The sequence below is a fragment of the Lissotriton vulgaris genome, chromosome 6 (genome assembly GCF_964263255.1).
Source record: "Lissotriton vulgaris chromosome 6, aLisVul1.2, whole genome shotgun sequence".
Taxonomy (NCBI): Eukaryota; Metazoa; Chordata; class Amphibia; order Caudata; family Salamandridae; genus Lissotriton; species Lissotriton vulgaris.
In genome coordinates, this window is record NC_141694.1 from 1,592,799,417 (window position 1) to 1,592,824,312 (window position 24,896).

The 24,896-nt window shown below is 43.5% G+C and overlaps 1 protein-coding gene across 1 annotated transcript in view; it reads left to right on the plus strand.

Annotated features, from left to right (window-relative positions):
* The window catches only part of LHCGR (luteinizing hormone/choriogonadotropin receptor), a 1,044,354-nt gene that overhangs the window by 818,685 nt on the left and 200,773 nt on the right, over positions 1–24,896 (plus strand). The window contains exon 7 of the mRNA XM_086925446.1: positions 10,647–10,715. Coding sequence (XP_086781572.1) covers positions 10,647–10,715 — 69 coding nt within the window. The remainder of the gene's footprint in view (positions 1–10,646; positions 10,716–24,896) is intronic.

The following is a 24,896-nucleotide window of genomic DNA, read 5'->3' on the forward strand; positions in this document are numbered from 1 at the left end:
GAGAGTCAGTGGATTCAGTCTCCCGAGTCATATAAATAAACAAAGTGGAATCCACTCAAGTGATAGTGATCCCTAGAGTGATGGGGAACACACAGTGTTGTTTAAATGCCCCTCACACACCAACAGGCCCCTTGGTGTCATGCTTCATCATCGGGGCCTTCGCACCCCTCTACGGGATGCGGCGTGCTACGACTCGCGAATACGCAGGAGCACTTGAAGTGAACTATGTGTGGGGGTGTGTGTGTTTAATACCAAGATGTGAGTGAGGTGAGGTGAAAAAAGTGAGTGGTTTTAAAAAATACCTGGCACGTGGGAAGAAAAAAACTTTATTAAATCCCCGGCTGGTATTATTAAAATTAAAGTGCAAGGCGTGGTTTTTAGAAAGATACGTATTAGGGTATCAAACCACTGTGTTAAAAGTCAACATGTTTCGGAGGTCAAAGCCCCCTTCTTCAGGACAAGGGTGAATGCACTTACCCTCCCCTTACTCACATGTAAGATGTAAAAGTGAAAAATAAAAATTACCACAATGTGTAATGTTCCTCACAATGTTATATATGTATGTGAGTGTAGTTGCGCCCAGTTGGCGTAAGAACCTGTGAAAACAAAATCATAGATAAACATACAGATCTAAGTATCACAGTTTTAAAGGAGAAGAATAATGCTTCTCTGAAAAAACATCAGGTTGCACCCAAAGAATAATTGGAACCTGGAAACAAAAAGTAAAAAGGACACTACAAACATACACACACGCAAACCAACACAACTCACTGCTCAGATGGAATGAGAGCAGAACAGTGAAGACAGAAAGATCTTACTTAAAGTTCCCAAATACAGGACTTCATGAGCCTTTAACGTATATTGGGGAATCCTTCCTTTCTAATCAGAAACCTAGGAGATCAATATCAGGGATTTAGTAGAGGGACTTAATCATCAGAGTGCCAAAACTATAGTATGAAACTGCTTCTCATGGTGGTCTTATAACTCACGGTTACAGCAACAGCTAATCGCCTGCCTTCCCTCAACGCGGCTCCGATGAAGTGAGCTGCAAAGGGACTGGGGCCTTTTTATATGCTTGCCTGTCGGTAATTAGTGGAGATTGATTGAATAATGCAAGCCGGTATATGCCCAAATACGGAGAGAAATCTCCAAGTGTCCGGTTGTGCGCTAGCGCGGGGGATCAGCGTATGGCGCTAGCGCACAACCGGACACTTGGAGATTTCTCTCCGTATTTGGGCATATACCGGCTTGCATTATTCAATCAATCTCCACTAATTACCGACAGGCAAGCATATAAAAAGGCCCCAGTCCCTTTGCAGCTCACTTCATCGGAGCCGCGTTGAGGGAAGGCAGGCGATTAGCTGTTGCTGTAACCGTGAGTTATAAGACCACCATGAGAAGCAGTTTCATACTATAGTTTTGGCACTCTGATGATTAAGTCCCTCTACTAAATCCCTGATATTGATCTCCTAGGTTTCTGATTAGAAAGGAAGGATTCCCCAATATACGTTAAAGGCTCATGAAGTCCTGTATTTGGGAACTTTAAGTAAGATCTTTCTGTCTTCACTGTTCTGCTCTCATTCCATCTGAGCAGTGAGTTGTGTTGGTTTGCGTGTGTGTATGTTTGTAGTGTCCTTTTTACTTTTTGTTTCCAGGTTCCAATTATTCTTTGGGTGCAACCTGATGTTTTTTCAGAGAAGCATTATTCTTCTCCTTTAAAACTGTGATACTTAGATCTGTATGTTTATCTATGATTTTGTTTTCACAGGTTCTTACGCCAACTGGGCGCAACTACACTCACATACATATATAACATTGTGAGGAACATTACACATTGTGGTAATTTTTATTTTTCACTTTTACATCTTACATGTGAGTAAGGGGAGGGTAAGTGCATTCACCCTTGTCCTGAAGAAGGGGGCTTTGACCTCCGAAACATGTTGACTTTTAACACAGTGGTTTGATACCCTAATACGTATCTTTCTAAAAACCACGCCTTGCACTTTAATTTTAATAATACCAGCCGGGGATTTAATAAAGTTTTTTTCTTCCCACGTGCCAGGTATTTTTTAAAACCACTCACTTTTTTCACCTCACCTCACTCACATCTTGGTATTAAACACACACACCCCCACACATAGTTCACTTCAAGTGCTCCTGCGTATTCGCGAGTCGTAGCACGCCGCATCCCGTAGAGGGGTGCGAAGGCCCCGATGATGAAGCATGACACCAAGGGGCCTGTTGGTGTGTGAGGGGCATTTAAACAACACTGTGTGTTCCCCATCACTCTAGGGATCACTATCACTTGAGTGGATTCCACTTTGTTTATTTATATGACTCGGGAGACTGAATCCACTGACTCTCTCTCTCCCCCCTCCTGTTAGAATTTGCACCCATAGTACAAACAGATGATTCAGACCTATCTTCTTGAGTCCAAGAAATGATGATGTACTACACTGTGATATTGAAACTTGCTATATGTGTATTGTGGAGAATTAGTGTATGGTATTTTTTTACTGTGATGCCGTGGTCTCTTGATGTTTTCAATAAAAAGAATCAAAAAGAATCTTGACTCTGCACGCCAATGGCCCTTCCAGGGTACCATATTTCTTAAGTGAATGCCTTAAAGGGATAATGTGGAGGCAGGGTTAAGGGTTAAGAGTGATCAATGTGTCTTTATCACAAACACACTGGACTGTAACCCTGCTAGCATAGATTCTGGTTCTGACAATATTCAGGTAATTATCATAACTGCAAAAGAGGGCAGGAGCTCCTTCCCCGGTCTTGAAAAACATATATATTTGCTCTCTAATGCTAAGCTTAAAGCTGAGACCATCAAACAATTGGTGACATTTTCTTACTAATCGCAGATCCAAATGTCCAAATGCATTATTTATTTTAACAGGTGACTTCAATTTAAATCTTGCATATAACACTTGGGGGGTTCCCTGGCAACGTAGTAACTAGACGGGCCACCAGCTAAGCAGGTAGCTACATGCTTATATCCTACACGTTTTAAATGGAACGGTGGAGGGTGACATCCCTATGAAATGCGCGCACTCCTCTAGATTCAGAAATGTAAACTTATACTATAATTTAGAGAGAGAATGGGTTTGTGTTAAGAGAGCAGGAAGCAGTGGCGCTCTGAGCAGTGTGATCTTGCTGCTGAGATGGTTGTGCGGTAGGCACGCGGTGCAGAACAGGACAGGGGAACACAAACCCAATAGGAAAAACAACCCCTGAGATGGTGTAGGGAGGCCTAAACAAAAGGGAAGAAGAACAAATCCTGTGCACACGCAAGTGTAGTCTGTAGTCCTAGTGTGAGGACTAGTAAATCTGCTTGAGAGAAAATTAATGCTTCAAAGTTCAAAAATGCCAGCTACAAAGGTTCATGTGAATGAAAGTTGTTTATAAGTCAAATATTGGTCAGTACAGAAAATAGTAGCCAGCCGACACGTGTTTCATCACACCGTGAAGGAGATGTGACTCATCAGGGCTGAAGGGCTACGGTACGTGGAGGCACGGAACGGTGGACTGCCAGCCACGTCCATGAGGTGCCCTTGGCAAAAGGGGACCGCACCCGATACGTGCGTCTGTAGGTCGTGCGAGGTCTGCATAATGAGATCCATTATCCGGACCTCGCACGAACTACAGGCGCACGTATTGGGTGCGCTCCCCTTTTGCCACAGGCACCTCATTGAAGCTCGGGACGCAACCGTCCTAGCATACTACGCCTGCTAGCTTAGCAGCTCTCTGGTGATACTTTATTCACAGTCCACACAGACGTGGCTGGCATTCCACCGTGCTCCTAATGTCAGATTATTCGTTAATGTGTTATCTGAGAAGGCTTGGCTCCCGCCCCATTGCACTCAGTGCCGATATAAGGCTCTAGAATTTGGTACGCTTGCTTTAGTAGCTACCTCTAATTTCTTGCCTTGTGCAGTGATTCTTTATTTAATGATGGCTGTTTGCATTGCCACGAGAATGTTCTCGGCTGAGCGAAGCGCTCCCAAGCTGTAAAATATAAATGCTGACTTGCATACAACATGTGTTGTCTCACCTTAATGCATTACTACACCATTCATCCGATCGGCATGAAACTTTGGGAAGTTGTTGAGTATACTCCCGTGAAGGTTTCTGCCTAAAAAAAAAAGGCGAAAAAAATAAAAAAATTTAAAAAGAAAAAGAAAAAAATGTTTTAAAAGTTGTTGAGTACACTCCTGCAAAGGTTTCTGGCGAGAGAAAAAAAAAGAAAAATGTGTTAAATATCGGCCCCCCGGCCACCCAGGGCCCTCATAATCTTTCCAAAACTGAACGCTTACACTTTCCGGTGCGACTCGCTTTTGCAATGACCATCAACAAAGCACAAGGACAATCGCTGCAAGTGTGTGGACTAGATTTGGAGAATCCGTGCTTCTCACCTGGACAACTGTATGTAGCCAGTTCACGCGTCGGAAAACCTTCTGATTTATTTGTCTACGCACCAGATGGAAAAACAAAAAATATTGTGTATCCACAAGCACTCAAATAAAAAAAACAGAATTAAAACAACACTTTGAAATGTTTTCCATATTAAAATGAATACGTTTCAATAAAAATGACACAATGTAAATTGAATGTTATCATAACAAGTTTTCTTAAAGTTCCTTTCTTCTGAGAATGCAGCAACGCGCGACGTGTAAGCTAGTTATTATTATTATTATTGTATTTCTTATATAGCGCCAGAATCGACCCCCGAAGGGGTATCTCCGCGCTTGCCTTGGGAACCCGTCCTGGTTTTTCCCTGTGAGATAGCCCCTACAGGGCATCCCCAAGGTGAAAGCCAGGCATCCCGCCGCGGTGGGGCCGTTGTGGAGATTAAGCAAGCTTAATGCCCAGAGTTGCAGAGTGTGAACCCATGATTAGGTCAGGCACCGAAGCGAGAATTATCAAGTCCATGGACATTTGAGCTCAAGACCCTGCCGCGTCGGGAATTGAACCCTGGTCCCGGGTCTGACCTCTGCTTCAGGGTCTGCCTGCTCTAACCAGTGAGCCACACTTCTCCAGTTGTATATGAACGTAAACCATTATTGACTAGGAACGTTTCTTAATACTAACTTATATGTGTTCTCCTGTGTCTGTAAACCTGCTGTTTAAGTCATGTCTTCATGTAAGTCCCTTAGGATTTGAGCATGTTCTTCCAGTACATTTCATTAAAGGTAGGGTTGATCAGTTAGTATAGTGGCTTTACTCTCTATGCATTATATGGGAGGTTTGTCCAACATTCCATTCAGAAATTGCATTAAAGCTTACAGCTTTATGAGAGTATTTTGGGGGTTTATGTCCCACAATTTTCTAGGAACTCTGGTGTGAGTCCTATCTCATTGCAGGTTAACTCATATCCTAGAAATAGTAGATGTAAATACCTTATTTTGGAATTTCTGAAATTTTGTTTGTAATCTGCTTCAACTATGGCAACTATTTTGTTTACGTGTTGAAGATGTTAATTTAATTCATCACCTGTATTGCATATATCATCTATCTAAGATACCACACTCATGTCCTCCTCCAACAATTCAATAATGCACACAGACTCCCTTCCCTGGCTATTTTTATTATATTGGAGTAGTCTAGTAAATATACGTTATGTCTCTTCAAATGTGAATAACATTAAGTGATACAATCCAGGAGCTATGTTTACGGTGACGTACCAATTCACTATGTCCATTGCGGTTTTGTTTTTAGCGCATAGAGTCATTGATCCAGTACTATGCGCATTCAGTACATTATAGGATTTACATTAGTGACTGAAATTACAAAAATCCAGTTCCTACCTGGTTTGAGAACTGGGAAAGGGGGTGTTCATGGTTGGTTGGCATGCTGTGACTATTCTCTGATATTGCAATTGATCCAGTATGCATTTTAGATACTGCCTTGATTAGAGTTTCCTTGGATACTGTTTTGGAACCTTCAGTGCCTCACAAGATCACATGTGCAACAGCATTTTTCCCCAACCTGCTTCAGTCTTATACAGCACTGTAGCCATTTCTAAGGCCCACTTTGATGCATACCATTTCTTGAGTAGGTGGGGCACAAGCAAAGAGAGGTTTCACATTATAACTTCTCCAGTTCAAGCATTTATAGAAAGTGTGGGGGCAGTCTTCCTTAGCAGGTATAATAGCAAAGGAATCTGTCTTGTGAGTCCAGAAAATCGCAAGGATTTTCTACTCAATGTCCCCTTTAATTTGGATCTGATGGTTTCTAAAGTAAATCTCAATTGTTTAAAAGCCCATCAGGTGTATCCACCTGAAAATAGGTATCTTCCTTCATGATCAAGAGTTGTGTGAGAGTCAAATGGCCTATTGTTATTTCCGCCCCACTGTCTAGAGTGGCTGTTGTCCATTCCCCATTCTTCTGTAGGACCCTTGTTTTGTAAGGCTTCTTGTTTTCTTGTTTCAGATTCTTCATTCTTCTGGAAATGTTGCTTCAGTACCACTCTTCGTACTCCCTTCGTGGCTGGTAGGTCTGTCCCTTGTCAGATCCCTGGGAAGAGGGCCACCTTTGGGGTTAGCACTCTTATGTCCACAATTCCGTAAAGAGTGAGAATAATCCTCATCAAAGGATGGAAATCTCCCTGGAGTCCTAATTCCTTTCCTATTCTTCACATTTTACCCTAAATGCGATTTGTCTCTGCAATAACATTGGAATTTCTATTTCTTAAATCCACCCAAGTTATTTGCACCATCCTCTTGGCATATCGAAAAACCCTTCTATGTTTCATTTCCAGAATTAGGTTTCAACTGAGGCTTTTGTACCCATGGTGTCTCTTTCTGTGGAGTCAAACTTTAGAGACAATTTCTGGTAATGTCATCTATTTTGATCTTGTGGAGTTTAAACATAGCTTTGGCATATGGCCAAAAGAGCCACATTACTTATTTCAGCTACAATATCCAAGGTGCCTATCAGTTTCAGATCCAGGTCTACTGCAGGTGAGGCACCATGTGCTGGCCTTATTTGCTTTAGAACTTAGGTAACACAACTAGTGTAAATATGCCATGTTGGTAGTGTATACGGTTGTGACTAAGCTTCCCCATGACTGGCACTATTATGGGTTTGTCGTATTACCATTGAAATGTAAATATTAATTATGCCTTGTTTATCCTGTGGGTTTGAGTGAGGATAAACTGCCTTCAACAGATGGGTCTTCCCAGCTACCAAAATCTCGATTTGTTTTGTTTAGCTGGGCATCACATCATTACTGCAGTTATAGTCTGTGGATTAATGACACTGGCTTGTGCATGTGTAGGTGTTTCAGTCGTGGCTATGACTTCAGTGCCCGGCTGCTCTAACACACACAGGGTCAGATGTACAAAGGCAACATTTTCCCTACTGTTGCACTCACTGGAGTGTGAATAGTAATGTTATCCCCTCCGCTAAACAAAACTTTCCCTACTGATGCACTAACTGGAGCTGGAATAGTAATTTTTACTTGTCCGCTAACCAACACTTTCCCAACTGTTGCACTCTCTGGAGTGGGAATAAATAGTAAATTATTCCCCTCTGCTATCCAACACTTTCCCTACTATTGCATTCACTAGAGTGAGAATACAAATGTTTACCTCTCTGCTATCCAACCCTTTCCCTACTGTTGCACTCACTGGAGTTGGAATAGTAAATTTGAACCCTTCACTATCCAACACTTTCCCTGCTGTTGCACTCGCTGGAGTGGGAATAGTAATTTTTACAAATCCGCTATCCAACACTTTCCCTACTGCTCATTACTATGGGGGGCAGACATTAGTCTGCCCGCCATCGCTGCGGTGCTGGGGACCGGCCGCCGGTAAGGCGGCTGTCCCGCTAAGTGAATTAGGATGTGCCCGCCACTATGGCGGGTGCATCCAGGGCCCTGAACATTGCGAACGGTGCTGCTGGTTGCAGCACCGTTCGTAATGCGTAAATGCCACGTAGTGCACTTCCCTGCACTACATGGCAGGCACCACTTTGTGCCTGCCACTTTGTGCAGGGAAATTCAGGGGGTACCATGGGTACCCCCTCCCTGTGCACAGCCACCCTCCCCCCACACAGAGGGACCCCCAAACACAATTCCTGCCAGCCTTTTCATAGTGTTACAAAGTACAAGGGATACCCAATTGAGCAATTGGTCAGAGACCTTGGGTGCATATACTATTTCAAAGAACAATGGTCCCCAAGCAGTCAAGGATAGTTGCAAGAAATAAATATAGATCAAAATTGGAATCTATATTGTCTGTCCAGCGGACAGGGTTTATTAACATATATCATAGTGTGGGCAGTTATCTGTACAATATCAAGTGGGACACGGCCTGTGTCCTACTACCACATAAAGACAGGTGTGACATACAAGAAGGTATCAGGCAAGAAAAGGCAATCTGCATACTGTAAAAATTTTGCAGATTATTGATTCAGAAAAGACACTATTGTGACTTTTCAAATAATGCAGTCTAAACATATAGTGTAAAGTGTCGAAGGCATTTCGATCCCCATTCTAGCATAACAGAATCATCTTCAGGACATTGTGATTCATGCCTTATTCATATTACTACCAAGATTCAAGCCCAGACATTTAAAGAGAAAAACACAATACAATTTATACAAGACAAGATGGACAAAACAGGGTGGGTAATGGGGGGAAAAAGGGGATATATACATGTGTTACAGTACGTTCTACAAAGCAACATATATTTCAAACATGTCTAACCAAACGAGTTCTATCTCAACTATCGGAGTGACTGTTGGTGGCTAGAAAATTCTGGAGGCTAGGTGTTGTGCGCATGCACACAAGAGTATAAAACTACTGAAGATGCAATGCGAATGCCATGCTGCGCTGGTTCGGCCCAGCGAAGTTAGAATACCTTCTTGTATGTCACACCTGTCTTTATGTGGTAGTAGGACACAGGCTGTGTCCCACTTGATATTGTACAGATAACTGACTACACTATGATATATGTTATTAAACCCTGTCCGGCTGGACAGACAATATAGATTCCAATTTTGATCTATATTTATTTCTTGCATCTATCCTTGAATGCTTGGGGACCATTGTTCTTTGAAATAGCCTTTCCATGGCGGCACACAGCCGCCATGGAAAGGCCGGTTTAAACATGCATCCTAATTTGATGGACGGTGCCTGCTAGGCACCACCACCATTTTAGGCACCCTGCACAGTCTGCCAGGCAATCGGACCGATTGCTTTTGGCGGTGAAGTGGTGGACTGACTTTGTGTCCGCCGCGGTACCTACCGCCATCCTAATTGGGCGGTGGGAAAATCCTGTGCGATGTCCCGGCGGTGGCGGTTCTTCCGCCATCGGAATGAACTTCCTGCAGTGGGAATAGTATTTTTTACCTATTCGCTATCCAACACTTTTCCTACGGTCGCATTAGCTGGAGTGTGAATTGTAATTTTTATCTCTCCGCTATCCAGCACTTTCCCTACTATTGCACTCGCTGGAGTGGGAATAGTAAGTTTTTACCCCTCTGCTCTCCAACACTTTCTCTACTGTTACACTCAATGTAGTGCAAAATGTAGATTTAAAAAATATTAAATATTGTTATATTTTAATTTATAATGTAATGTGTCTAAATTAATGTTTATGTTACAGGTGTATTTATATACATATTTATTAATAATTTGTAATATATTTATGACATTTTAAAAGTACGTATTAGGTATTAATTGTTTTAAGTAAATATGTATATATTACATTGTATATATGTATGTTTCATATTTTTTAAATACTTGTTAACAGTTACAAATACATCTAAATAATGTTTTTAAGTTACATTTAATATTTAATTTATTTTACAATATTTTATATACATATAAAAAAGATATTTTGAACATCAATATTTTTTCCGATATTTTTGTTCCGATATTTTTGTAAACCATATTTATGTCCTGATATTTGTGTAAGTCGATATTGTGATGGTCGATATTCTGTCAGTGAACCAACTTGACAATTTTGTGAACCTCTAGTATATTGTGCTGCTTTAAACATTTAAGGCAAGAACAGGAAAATAGTGTTGGCACTGTGAATTTTCTTTCTTCTGCAATGCAACTAAAGCCCTGATTTAACAAAAAATAAAGTCACTAATCGAGCACACTCATTGATCTTATGAATACTGCATTTAGTTGTTCCTGGATGACTTCGCAATGTGAAGTGCATGCTCAATGGAAATACTAAAGTGCAGTTCAGCACCTAGCAAGTGAAAACATTGATAGATATGGGTATAAATATGGATCAGCACAGTAAAAGATAATCTTGTTTTCCCTAAATCTCCAAATTGACCCCACTGCATTTTAGGTGAGGTTTTCATTGTACTCATAGATGTACACTCCTGGGCATGTGTTGCACCTTTTCTATTAGTAATATCTGATGCAGTAAACAGTGTTGTGGTAATCTATGCAGAGTTGTGTTTAACACAAGTTAGCATTTCTTCTTCTTTAACATTTGTTTTCACACCACAAGGATTTGGTTGATCCACTGAAGAAAGCGTTTATCATCTGGAAGTCATCAGTTTTAATACAGTAAAAACACACAAGCAGTAAACATCTTAGCAATTTTAGTCATGTTTTGATAGATGAAATAATATAATAAATTATTTTACAGCTGTATATTTGTCGTTTCTAGGAAACTGTTCAGAAACGGATTTGTAGACATAAAAAGTCATGCATTCAATGGGACAAAGTTGGATCAGTTGTAAGTATTTCCTCTCTTAAAACTCAATTGTGTTTCAAATTGCCAAACAATAAATAATAATGTGATGTGGGATGAAGATCTTAAAGGACCGTTTTGGAGGATATATTGCTTGGACACAGAATGTGCTATTTCACAATATCAATAAATCTACATTTCAATGCTTTCAGGACACTTGGCAGTCAGAACTTGACAAGTGGATTATGCATCATCGTTTTCAATGTTTTAGGCCAAAGCAAAAGTGCTACAACATTAGAACTGCATTTCCCATGATTCCCAGAATTAGAACCACAAATAGAAAACAATGGACAATCACTAGTCATCACAGCCAACAAAGTTTCTAAAAGGAATTTCCATCCTTCTAATTTTGCTGCTAATCAATTGAGATATTTGATCTTCCCTGGGTTAGGCATAGATGATACTTCTTGCCACCTCACCTCCCTCACCAATATTTTTAGGTCAAACTTTAGCGGCAGCGCACATACGCTGCTCGCTTTGCGAGACTGCGGTAGTAGAGTATGGGAGACAAGCTGCCCCACTCTCCGTCCATATTTTTCATTGAAAAACCAAAGGGGGTGATGGACGGAGCGTTGACAATACAAACACTCACCCCCAGTCAACTGATATGGGTTTAATCCATCACCGTTCTTTAGCTCACTCCGCCACCCCAGTTCAGACATGGCCATATGCAAATCAGTCTGACCCTGTGCCTTATGGGAACAGTCCAGCCCGAACTGCCAAGCCATGTCTTCCCTGGACTGGAATCAAGCTTCCCAGGACCGGTTTCTGGCATTCCAGCCGTCTTCAGCAGGGCTTGCTTGAATCCAGTGGCAAAGTGAGCAAGGGACTCACGCCTGAGCATACCCTGCCAATTTAGGGCGAACAAAGAAAAACCAAAGGGGGTGATGGACGGAGCGTTGACAATACAAACACTCACCCCCAGTCAACTGATCTTGGTTTAATCCATCACTGTTCTTTAGCTCACTCCGCCACCCCAGTTCAGACATGGCCATATGCAAATCAGTCTGACCCTGTGCCTCATGGGAACAGTCCAGCCCAAACTGCCAAGCCATGTCTTCCCTGGACTGGAATCAAGCTTCCCAGGACCCGTTTCTGGCATTCCAGCGGTCTTCAGCCGGGCTTGCTTGAATCCAGTGGCAATGTGAGCAAGGGACTCACGTCTGAGCATACCCTGCCATCTTAGGGCGAACAAAGAAAAACCAAAGGGGGTGATGGACGGAGCGTTGACAATACAAACACTCACCCCCAGTCAACTGATCTGGGTTTAATCCATCACCGTTCTTTCGCTCACTCCGCCACCCCAGTTCAGACATGGCCATATGCAAATCAGTCTGACCCTGTGCCTCATGGGAACAGTCCAGCCTGAACTGCCAAGCCATGTCTTCCCTGGACCGGAATCATGCTTCCCAGGACCGGTTTCTGGCATTCCAGCCGTCTTCAGCCGGGATTTCTTGAATCCAGTGGCAAAGTGAGCAAGGGACTCACGTCTGAGCATATCCTGCCGACTTAGGGTGAACAAAGAAAAACCAAAGGGGGTGATGGACGGAGCGTTGACAATACAAACACTCACCCCCAGTCAACTGATCTGGGTTTAATCCATCACTGTTCTTTAGCTCACTCCACCACCCCAGTTCAGACATGGCCATATGCAAATCAGTCTGACCCTGTGCCTCATGGGAACAGTCCAGCCCGAACTACCAAGCCATGTCTTCCCTGGACCGGAGTCAAGCTTCCCAGGACCGGTGAAGAAAAAGAAAACCTGATCAGTCGTGCTTTCAGAGGCAGTATCAATGCCCCAGTAGGATAATTTGGTAAGTATTATTAGTTTTCCTTAGCAAGTATTGGGGCATACAGGCATGACTATTCCACAAGTGGTGCAAAACCATGGGAGATTTGTGGATTCTTCAGATGGTGATGGGGTTTCATATACACTGTAGTGGTGCTCCACACTTCTTTTCACATCAGAAATGCATGCTTTTAGACACAGAGGTGGCCAAGATGAAAGTTTAGGAGGCTATGTATAGAGCCTCTCCCCATTTCAGGAGAACTTATTTTTTGATGGGAAAAAACAAAAGGAACTCTGTGCATTATTCAACCTTGTACACTTCAACTAATGTTTGAAACACCAACATTTCAAGATAAAGGACATCCTCCTTCTAAGAGAAGCTCTGTGGCGATGTGACTGGAGGTTTCAGCCAGATCTGAAGGACACATACTTGTCTGTCCCCATTTTTTCTCTGCAACCTGCATTTTCTTCAGTTTGCGTAATGGAACCAAGTGTTTGATTTCACAGCATTACCCTTTGGCCATTTTTCATCTCCATGGTGCATCACCAAGCTCCTCAAACCTATGGAGGAGTTTTTGAGTTTTGTGGAGTGAGACTTCTGATGTGCTAGGATGACATTTTGTTCATAATCCAATGCCCAACGAGGCTGACAGGGCATGCGAACAATGTGACAATAACACTTCTACAGAATTTTGAGTGTCAATCAATAGGGAAATGTTGATGCTGTCTTGATCTCAAGTGATAATTATCATGGGATTCTTCCTATACTCGCCATTGTCTGGCTGACTGTAATAAAGGTGGTAAACATTAAGGATGAACTGAATGGAGGAGTCCTCAGGGACAGGTTCTTGTTCAGACAGGTGGTCAGAATCGTTTGGCTGCTGTCATCACCAATCATGCCCATATTTCTGAGGTCGCTACCCCACAGCATTCTGCGGAGACTCAAAGCTTATCATCATTAGAGGGGCTTCATCAATTTGGAGCTGGTATCATCTCAGACTGCTCCAGGTCAGGGATTCTGTGGTGACTGGAGAATTTCAAGACAAGCTATCATTTTATGCTAGCTGATGGTTCCAGGGAGCTTGAAAAAGGGATATCTCCAAAGAGAGAAATTGGTCACATCAAGTGCCTTGAGATTCTGGTATTCTATTTTGTGGTCAAGGGCATAATTCAGGATAAAATTAACTGTTGCAACCTGCTACAAATGGAAACTATGTTGTGGATTCCTTGCATAAGCTACTACAGGCCACTTAGCCCATGATATTGGTAGAACTGGAAGATGATTTTTGGCAATTATGCCTGAAGTAACACACTCCGGGTGACAGTAAAATACCTCCCACAGATATAGAACCAGACTGCAGATTGGACCTCTAGATTTCTGCAGAACACCAGTGACAGGCAACTATATTGATGGATCTTTTCAGACACTGTGATGCTGTCTTTGCAAGATGGATCTCTTTGTTTCTTGACTGAACTAGGAGATTGGTCAAAGACATGTTATGTTAAATGTTATGTTAAAGATATTTATACAGCGCACTTACACCCAACGCTAAGAACAAGATGCATTACACATGTCCCCCTCTTTGCCATAGTTTGCAGGTTTATGGCCTAAACCAGAAGACAAGTAGCTGACTAGATTTTAGTGATAGAGATTTGGAGGTTTCGAGCATGGTTTCCAGTTCTAGTGGAATTTTCTTAATTTTTCCAATCCCTCTTCTCCAGGATCAGGCAACTATGACAAATTGTTAGGGGCAGTCACACTAATTGGTTATAGCCTGATCACTATGCTTAATGACTTAAACAATTAAAGGGAAAGTTGGATGATTACAGAGAAAGCTGGATGATCACAGTCATTTGAGAGGAAGGTTTTTATTTGCATGGAGACAGTAGTCATGTAGGTGTTTGGCACCCTGCTTCAGCTTATAGGACAATCAATCTTTTAGACCTGTCAACCAATGGTGGTCATCGGCTAAACATTTTTCCTACTTGCCTCCAATTTTGCTGATCTTGTTATGTTGGGTTTAGGACTCTGGGCACTTAACATCAGTACTAAAGTGCATGTGCTCTCTCCCTAAACATGGTTTGATTGACATGTCCACAATTGGCATATTTAATATACTTATAAGTGCCTAGTAAAGTGCACTACATGTCCGCAGGGACTGTACCTTAAATGCTAGTAGCCCTTCAAAACATGTCTCAGGCCTGCCACTGCAGAGTCTGTGTATGCAGTTTACACTGCCATGTCGACTTGGCATTTCAACCCCCTTGCCAAGCCTTGAACTACCCTTTTGTTAAACATAAGTCACTTCTCAGGTATGCCATATGTAGCCCATAGGGTAGAGTGCTGTGCAATTAAAAGGAAGGATATGTACTTTTAGGTTTTACATGTCCTGGTAGTGAGAAACTCCCATATTTGTTTTTCACTAATGTGAGGCCTACTCTTCCTTAGGTTAACATTGGTGATTCTTTGTTACTTATAATACGTGTAATTCACAATTGGAAGGAGGAAGAGATATCATGCTTAGTACCTATAGAATTGTAATAATAAAACCTGTTTAATGGCAAAGTCAAATTTATCATTACAATTTTAAAAATGCCACTTTGAGAAAGATGGCCTTTTTCTGCTCAAAGCCTTGTGTGCCTGCAGCCTGTCTCCAATACACGTCTAGGGTGGGTGACAGATGGGCTTTTTGCATTCCCTCTAGACAGCCACACAGAAAAAGAGTTTATGTGTGACTGATAGGCCATCCTCTTCCTGATGGTCTATCCTGGGCAGGATGGGACTGAGAAGCTGGTCGTTGCCTTAGACTTACACCTGAATAGACCATGTCCTGTCCCCACACACAGGACTGCTTATCCCCCTGCAGTGAGTCTGGAGCCAGTGCAGGAAGGGAGGACCTCTGTGCACTTAAAAGCCCCTCTCTGAAGTCTACCCCACTTTAAAGGCACCACTGGGTATAAGAACTGGAATTCTGACCCTACCAACTCAGTACACTTTGGGACCTGAGGATACTCTGCAAGGGCGAAGAACTGCTCAAGGACTACTGCTCTGCTGGACTGCTACTCTCAATCAATCAATCAGGAGTTTGTTAAAGCGCAACTACTCACCCGTAAGGGTCTCAAGGCGCTTGGGGGGGGTGCAGGTTCCATTCCATCAAGGAGGGGGTCTGTCGAAGAGCCAGGTTTTGAGGTTTCTAGCGAAGATGGGGAGCGATGTTGTCTGTCTGAGGTGGAGCGGAAGGGTGTTCCAAGCTTTGGCCGCGAGGAAGGAGAAGGAGCGGCCTCCCGATCTGGTCTTTCTGGTGCCGGGGACCTCGGCGTAGGAGAGCTGGGCTGATCGTAGGGTCCTTTGGGGTGCGTGGAATTTGAGACGGCTGTTCAGGTATGCTGGTCCGGTGCCGTGGAGGGCCTTGTGTGCGTGGGTGAGCTATTTAAAGGGGATTCTAGCCTTGACGGGGAGGCAGTGGAGTGTGCGCAGGTGCTGGGAGATGTGGCAGTGTTTTGGCAGGTTGAGGACCAGTCTTGCGGCGGCGTTCTGGATGTTCTGTAGCTTGCGGATGAGGTTTTTGTTTATTCCGGCGTAGAGTGCATTGCAGTAGTCGAGTCTGCTGGTGACCAGGGCGTGAGTGACTGTCTTTCGGTGTTCGAGGGGGATCCATTTGAAGGTCTTACGAAGGAAGAACTGCTTTCTTGCTGTGCTGACCTGCTGCCCTCCTTGCCTGGGTGAGAAGGACTGGACCCACATCACTTGAACCCAGAAACAGGGTGGTTGAATGGCTTGCTGGCTTGCCTCCTGATTAGCACCTGGACTCTGCGAGTCTTGCCCTGTCAAGTGGTGCCAATCCAGTCCTGAGCCCTTAGAAGTGGGGATGAAGTGCTGCTACAGCAAGGCTGGTCCCTATATTTGACCCTCGCCCCATTTCGGTGGGACTGTACTTTTGGATTTGACCCAGTCTAGTGTGACCAGATAGCCCTGGTTGGTGCTTTATGCTTTTAAGCACTACATTTCAGTTTATTCTTTAAAAAATCATTACTTTGGTTCTACTTGTTAGGTTTTTGTTGTTCTGCTCTTGTTTTGTTCATTAAATTGAGTGGTATTTTTCTAACCAGGTGTGATATTGTTTTGTGTGACATTTTTACTGCTTTACTGTTCGAAGTGGTGCACAAATATTTTACAAATTGCCTCCAAGGTTAAACTTGACAGCTCTGTGCCAAGCTACCAGAAGGTATGTGTTTGTGACTTACGCTGCCTAGGAATTTGGTTCCTGTTTGGACAGAGAGCATACTTCTGCCAACCAGGAAGCCAATTTCTAACACAATCCTTTTAGGTCAGAGGGACAACAGCCTTTTAATGAAATGCTAAAAGGTGAAGAATTTGTGGTGTGTGAGGTGATATGAGGTGTGCGGTAGGTCCAGATCCTCAGTATTCCCATGTATGAAATGTTTTTTAGGTACTGAATCTCTTTATCTTGGCAACACAGTGAGATAAGCATTTTCAGCCAAGTTAGCTTTGGTCCTCAGTCTGATGCCATTTTGAATGGTCTCAAATGCAATGTTCACCATTGACAGGATGACTATGTCTAGTTCCTGGCCTTTCCAATTTCCGTGTCATTCGTGGGCCTCTAAAGCTGTGGTGACTAAACAATGACCCAACAGGGTGCACCAGTGTCTTGTCTCTTCCACCCCATCACAAGATGGCTTCAGTGGGTTATGCAGGAAACAGGAATGTATGTCTTGGTTTGAAAAGAAAGTTCTCATTAGGAGGTTGTTAGAAGGACATTATGGTTGTGGCCGACTGGTCAGTCGATTCAACATTTAAAATGTTTTACATTCATCCAAAAAAGGAATGGCTTCTGACAAGGGTAGTAAGCTCTAAACATGCATAATCCTCATCTCTGGTCCTGCCACAAACTGTAAAATGGTCTACATAATGAGGAGGACATTTTCAGTTCTCTACTGGGACACGAAGATGAGGAGTATCCCACCAGATGTTTTGACATATTTGACAGCCCACTGATGGGTAAGGATTCTTTTTCCTTGGCTAGGCAGCCTTCGTGTTTGAAGTTAGTAGGGTTTTTCCTTTTCTGGGGATGTCACAGTCTTAATGCATCACTTTCAGGGACATGGTTTATTTGGTTTGTAGCCCCTGTTTTAATTTCTTCATTTCCTTTGAAATAGCACTAGGGCGGAAGCAAGAATAAGGATTGAAGTGAACAGTGGAAGTGGAGCCTGGCTTCACTAAAGGAAAGAGGGATGGAAACTCTAGTACTTTGGCAGCTTTGAATGATCGGCCACTGTCTTCTATTGGTTGTTCTAATTTTGTGAACCAAGAAGCATGCATGTACTTCAGGTGTTTTCAATGTAAGCGCTATGGGTGAGCTGCTGAGCCTAATAAATGAAGATGATAATGCATAATCCTCGCCTACATGTCCTTAATGGAACAGAAACATGTTATTCTCACCAGCCAGGATGTTTTACATTCTTTCTAAACTAGGTATAATGATCACTGCCAGCTGGGTACTTCTTAAAACTGGAACAATAGTTATTTTAGAACTTACAATTTTGGTGTACATACTGTTAGGCACATGGCAGCGGACAGTGCAGAACAACTGTTTTTGGTATTTGGTTGCTAAGTCTTTTCCCCAAAGAATACTAGGCTTTCTGGCATTTTAAATGATCGTGTGTATGCCTATGTAAGTTTATTTCCACAAATGATTGCTTGGCTATATGTGTGTCCTTTTTGTCCCATGTTGGAGATTCTTAAGACAGCTAGGATTTGTGACTAATCCTGGAGGAGCCATTTGACAATGAATGGCAACAATATATTTTTTTTAAAAGGGAAGACATGGTCTACAACAAGCATTACACTGAACACTGAAAGTCGGCAGCCTCGCATCTGCTTTTAATGTGCTAATCTGAACACATGTGGTGTTGCCTGCACAATTAATAACTAACATATTCCGGATTTCAATATGTAACAGGTTAAATAATCACGAAAAGAGACCGTGCCTATACATCAGAACATAAAATACGTCCGCCGTAAGCTACCGGTAACCTAACACTACATTATAAAACCTGTGTGGTGGTATGATATGCTACCTGTCACTCACAGTGTCACAACCTCGCACCCCGGGCTGCTTTTACTCATGCTTGCTGTCGTACGCGCTTGTCTGATTGGTTCATTGGAAGCAGACCACAATTATGACTCCCAGAATGCACCCTCAGTACAAATAAAGCCCAGGCTTGGGGACATAGTGCTGTGATGACATGGAGTGAGGTTGTACACCCAAACAAGTGCTGGCTTAAATAAATACTACGGGAAAACATCAAGGTAGAACATAAGCATAACACAACACAGCAGCAATGCATAACATAGAACAGAGTACTGCAAAACGGCCTACTGTCGCATGGCTTAAACACCGCAACACAGTAACACATAACATACTAAAGCACAACAAAAGAATATAGGGCAGTGTAACACAGAAAAACAGCATAACACAGCAAAAGAGAACACAACGACAAACCACAATTTAGTATAACATAGTAACAGGCAGCAGAATAAATTGTAGGATAATTAACAACAGCAAACACACAGCCAAAGCACTAAGATAACATTGCAAAGTATACCATACTTAAGCGTTAAATAAGCATAATACTACCTACCAGCTCACACATGTGCACCCAAGCATAATTTAAGACAACGTAACCCGGCAAATCAAAACATGGCTCGCACAATGCAGTACAAGACAATAAATGGTGACCGCTCCTTTCTAGCAGTCTCAGCCGTTCCTATGGGAATATGCGTTCACTTTCCTGCCTTTAATGGGCATACGCGGAAGCAGCAAAGTGAAACGTGTGCCCAGAAGCCTTTGCATAAACGCATTTGGGTTTTGGGGACTTAACTTGAAATAAACTGACTTGGATTCCATGGCAAATACTGGACCTTGTTATCAAGAAAGGCCCGCCTCAGAAGTTCCTGGGTAAATCATTAGAATGAATAAGGAAACGGGGTGCAGGTGTGCTCTCCCTTATAACACATTCCTAGCGCTTTGATCATGTTGTCACCGGTATAGTGCACACCCCATAAAAAATACCTAACAGAGTGATACTTCTAAAAGGTATGAAAGGCTGAGACGGACTAATCAGACTCGCTCTTTCATCCGTCTCCTTATGTCATGCTTTTCGTGCAGCGCACACCCCATAAAACAAGCAGCCAGCTAACAAACCATAGAATCCCAGAAGCAACTTCTGTGGTCCATTCAGCAATGGAAATGTGAGTGCAGCGAAGGAGGTAAGTTACACGAAACCCTAATGTATCCCAAAAGAGGCCTGCTTGCCTCAAGCATTAGGTGAAGTGAATTAAGTCTGAATAAGGCACACAGTTAAACACAGAGCTATAGTATGACAGTAACACTGCATACATGCGTGCTTGAAACCTCACAAAAGCAGGGCATCTGAAAAGGTCAGAGCAAATGCCAGCACGTGGTAGTGAAAGGTGGCATTTCCACGCCCAAGACTAAATTCAATCACTTCATGTCATCTCAAAATCTCACACAAATAATAACAATGGAGGTAATGGAAACAAGGACACTATTTACAATGAAAATCTAGAATGTTCCATTCTCAAAACAGTAGCAAGCTTGAAAGCTCCAAAGCTTACTGGCTGCGTTGCAAGATGAAGACACTGGGCATAACTCGCAAAAGGGCCAGCCAGCTGGGCTGCGCACTCGCCCTACACGGCACGCTAGAGCCACTCAACCCCATAATTATCAGGAGGATTAAAAATGGTTACTCACGTAATCGTGAAAGGCTTTGGCCTCACTGGAATGTTCAAAAGTGTCTCGCCTTTCTGGGGCTGCACAGTACAGGTCCCAAAACACACTGTAGCAAGAAAGGAGAAAAGGGGAGATCACGTTACTAATTATTACTTGCCCAGAAAAAAAAGGCAAATAATTATCAGAAAAAGCAGGAACACAGCACATTAAATGATTGCAGCTCCTCCTTGGGGCTTTGAGGAGTTGACAAAACTATAAAACAGCCTGGCCTGCTCTAAGTGAAATTAAGGCAGCATTATGAACCAATGACAACAGTCTTTGTTGCACTAAAAAACTTAAATAAAACAATTAAAACAGCGTTTCCAAAGCAGTGTTCTCCAAAGTCAGTCCTGGAGGGCTCCGATCCAGGGTAAATCTTTAGCATTTAGCTAAATGCAGTTATCTTCAAATGCAAGATATCTTCAAATCCGACATGGATCCGGCCCTCCGGGACCGTCTTTGGAGCACCCTGCTCTAAAGCATAAGCTGATCCAATTCAGCTTTGAGATTACTGGTGGGAGGTATACAGTAAAATTTGAATACCTTTACATACTTACCAGTCCTGAAGCATAAACATACGCGCAAGACAGCAAGCTGCCCCCGCAAATTTTCATAATGGTTTGTTAAAATCAAATAACTCATCTACTGTGACCTGTAGCACCCAGGTAGCTAAAAGGGGAACTTAACCAATAAAGGTTCAACTTAGACAATAGGGTGATAAAAAGTGGAGGCACGTAATTTATAAACAAGCATTCCAATGCCAAAAGTTCGGAAGTTGCCGGACAGTATTTTTGCCTGGTCAATGCTGGTTTTGTTTTATCGTGGATTTAGCAAAAAGTTATTTCTGAGCATCTTTTCTGCCCTCGGCAGTATATATATATATATTTTTTACGCCGACTGAAAGCAAAATAATTTTTGGGTCGCACAAAGCACACATTGCCATAAATGTCTCTGATATTATAGGAAACTCTTGGTGTGATTGTGCTTATTGTCCAAAAGCAGATGCCATCAGTCACAGTGAAGTTGGCCAATGACTGAAGTGGGCTGACTTACTGCTCCATGCTATAGCGGTTTGAAGAAAAAATGTGCATGACAACAAACCAATGGACGGCGGTGACTAGCTGAAATCTCCTACGTATGTGCATGTATATATATATTTTTTTTAAATAAGGTAGTTCCTAATGCCATTCCAAAAAAAGGAGTCCAGATCAAAGGGCAAAAACTGAATAGCAGTCTTTCACAGCCAAATGATAAATGCCTTGGTAGGTGGTTGGTTGTGCGGGGGAAAAAGAAGCGATGAGGGTACGCTCTTTGGGTGGAGGCTAAGATAAAGGTAGCAGAAGCGTGCCCTTTCTTGCATGACAAGTCGCAGCCCTCTCCTCCTTTGGGGACCGGTGTAAACCCACTCCTGCGCCCCCCCTAAAACTCTCATATGAACCACTTCAGAAATTTAATTAATGGAGGGCATGGGTCAAGCCATTAGCAGTAGAAATGGACCAATCACTATTTCTCAGCCACATACCATATGGCCATGAAATATTAACCTGCAGCACCTAACAAACGATAACAGTAAGTAAAAGAGTAACTACAAATACACTGTATTCCTATGTACCCCAGAAAAGCTTTCTATACAGAACTGCAGCTGGTACAGATTATGCAATCGCAACCAAAACTGTAAGCTTTACACCTTCTAATGGGCCGAAACGGTTCAGAAACAACACTGATGATCAAAATGGTGTTTACCCCACCTGGCCTTCATTCAATTAGCCTAAACGATAAAAAATGGTCTGTTTAGGATGTGTGATTAATGCAGCATCAGCACCTGTACTACAACCAGCTGCACACACAGTTAGGGCGAATAACTATCCCCTTCAATTACACAATATCGAAAACAGGTCATATGTGGTTTTCCAGCAAAGCACCCAAACAAGTTTAAGTCAGAACACGTATAATGAACAGATCTGTGACCCTGAATAGCCAAAGAGATATCCCATTCAATCAGGTGGTATTCATCAAGCACAGCTTGTCACCCCGGAGGGTCTTCAGGCGTTTGCTTCTGGTCTCAGTTGAACAGCCAGGTTTTGAATCCCTTCCTGAACTCGGCCAGTGATGGTGCAGTGCAGAGGTGAAGGGGTACTCCAATGAGCTGCTAACAGTTGCCACTCAACCAAAGCAGTGATCGGAAGCTCACAAGTTCACACCCCGCAAAGACGACTTAGCCTCACATCACTTTAAGAACAGCAACCCATTACGATAAATTGGGCGGAAATAGTAACATCTGCTAGGTACACTGCTTACAAATGCAGATCTGCAGTATCAAGTCTTATAAAAGAACCAACTAGTAGCCACTTACCACCACCATGAATGTAAAAACCCAGGAGGTTCCCCATACGTGATATTTTTCTCCCACCGGATCTACAAAACAAATAGAAACAGGTGAAGGGTTGACATGTTCATTCAACGGCCATGGAAGTCATCTAAAACAGAGTAGCACAGATGCAAACCCAAGAGGAAACAAAAGTGACCAATGGTGCAAGCAATACCCCCTGACTTGAATGAAAGTTCAAAGTAAATGGAGGACACCTACCTCTGACAGGAACGTCTGTGCGGACTTCTGGGCTCCGACATGCAGCAAATACTCAGACGTACAAGGCTATTCTGTGGAAGGACAATAAAGAGAAGCAGCTGAATAAATAGTATAACCATGTTACATCACAAGTCCCCGTGACCCCCCTGAAGACACACAAAACAGAAGAGACAGACTTATCAGGGATAAAAGCCTTATCTGGGACAGAACAGTCTCCTTTGTATATGAAAGTGCCTCTCCCCCAACAGCACTGTCAAACAGGATGTGGTTCTCAGCCACCGCCTGGATCCACCCCTTCTTCAGTTAGTATTTGCATTACCAACAAATTCTGAATTCTAAAGGTTAACACATTTGGCGAGGATTACTGTGCTTCTTTGTTCTGTACCCCTCACTACACACATACACCCACAAGTAGGGCGGTCTAAACACAGGGATAACAATGGAGCCTGAGCGTCTTCGGCCACGGGGGTCAAAGCATCAGAATGAAGAGCACAGGAAGACATACACGCTGCTGTGCCTGAAAGGTGTCGACACCAGGCCTAAAACAACTACTACCCCCACTTCAGAAAACCAGCAGCTTCAACTTCGTACACCCCCTACAAATAAAAACACATCTAATGGAGCAGGAATGAAATAACCCCTTTAACTAAAATCCAGGCAATGCACAAAAATACACTGAGTCTGGGGCAACAAAACCAAGCCCTCACAAAAAGGTGCAATAAAAGGGCTTGATAGCGCGGAAACAGGGCGCTCGGTAACTCCTCTAATAATATAAATACGCAAGATGAGCCCCCAACGTTGAGACTTGTAAGGACGTCCCCACCAAACAACAGAGGGCTGCGAACAATAAAAGCACTGTGGGTAAAACAAAAGAACAGTGTATACAATCACCCAATAAAACAAGGAGAAATGCAACACCAAAAAACTACAACAAACCACACACCCAAGAGAATTAATTCCAAAACTGCCCGGTACCGCGGGGGCTAATACTCTTCCTAACCTAGGGGCTTCAATAATAAACATGCCACCCGGTGTGACGGGTTGTAGGGGACATTGCAAGAATGACGGACTGAGGAAGGCTACAACAACGACTCGCAGCGTAGGGGTCAAAATGTGCCCCCATCCCCCATGCTTGGGGCTCAGAAACAGTGTTCCATGGAGGAGGTGAGCAACCCCGTTCACGCCAGTGGAGACCCTCAATCCAGGGGCCGTCAACACGTACATGTACAGGATCAGTACATGCCCCCTCCAAGCAAGCATTGAACAATGCCGTCCCCTCCATCCAGGGAGGTAGCAGAGGCACCAAAGGGGTCCAAGAAGTGAGCAAGCCCCCCCTCCAGCCATGAAGTAAACACTGCCCCTCCATCCAGGGGGTGCAGTGACCCGTCCATTCACAGGGGTGTTCAATGGGCGCTGCACACAAGGGGTGAACAATCAGATCTCGGTTGGGGCGCCCTGTTCCTGCCCGTTCGAAGGCACCGCCGAGCCGGACATGGTGCTGGCGTGGCTCCTGCTGAATTAAGCCTCCGGCTCCGCTCGGCCTCGATCCTCTGTGCTCGATTATTCCCTGCCTGGCTGTCAGAGCGGCCTCCTGGGCCCGGACCCCATCCTCTCTCCCGGAACTTTCGCTGCTCTGCCCGGCACAGCAACACTTCGACACCCGGCAGCGGCGGCGGCTCTAGAACACCCACTCCAGCGCGCACAGGACGTGGGCGAAGCCAAGCAGGGGACGCTGATACTTCCGTCAGCCAATGGGCGACCGGCGACCAACGTGCGCTATCCCGAGGGCCCGAGAACGTCAATAAAGAACGTAGTTGAATCTGGTGGTGTAGTCCAGGGAAAAGAAGGAAGGGAAGGCCTGAAAATGGAGAGGAAGGCAGAGGGAAAGAGGAGAAATGAAACAAATGGAACCCATGGAGAACGAGGAAGGATGATAAACAAGCTGAGGATCGCGAAACACGAGACAAGACGCAGTG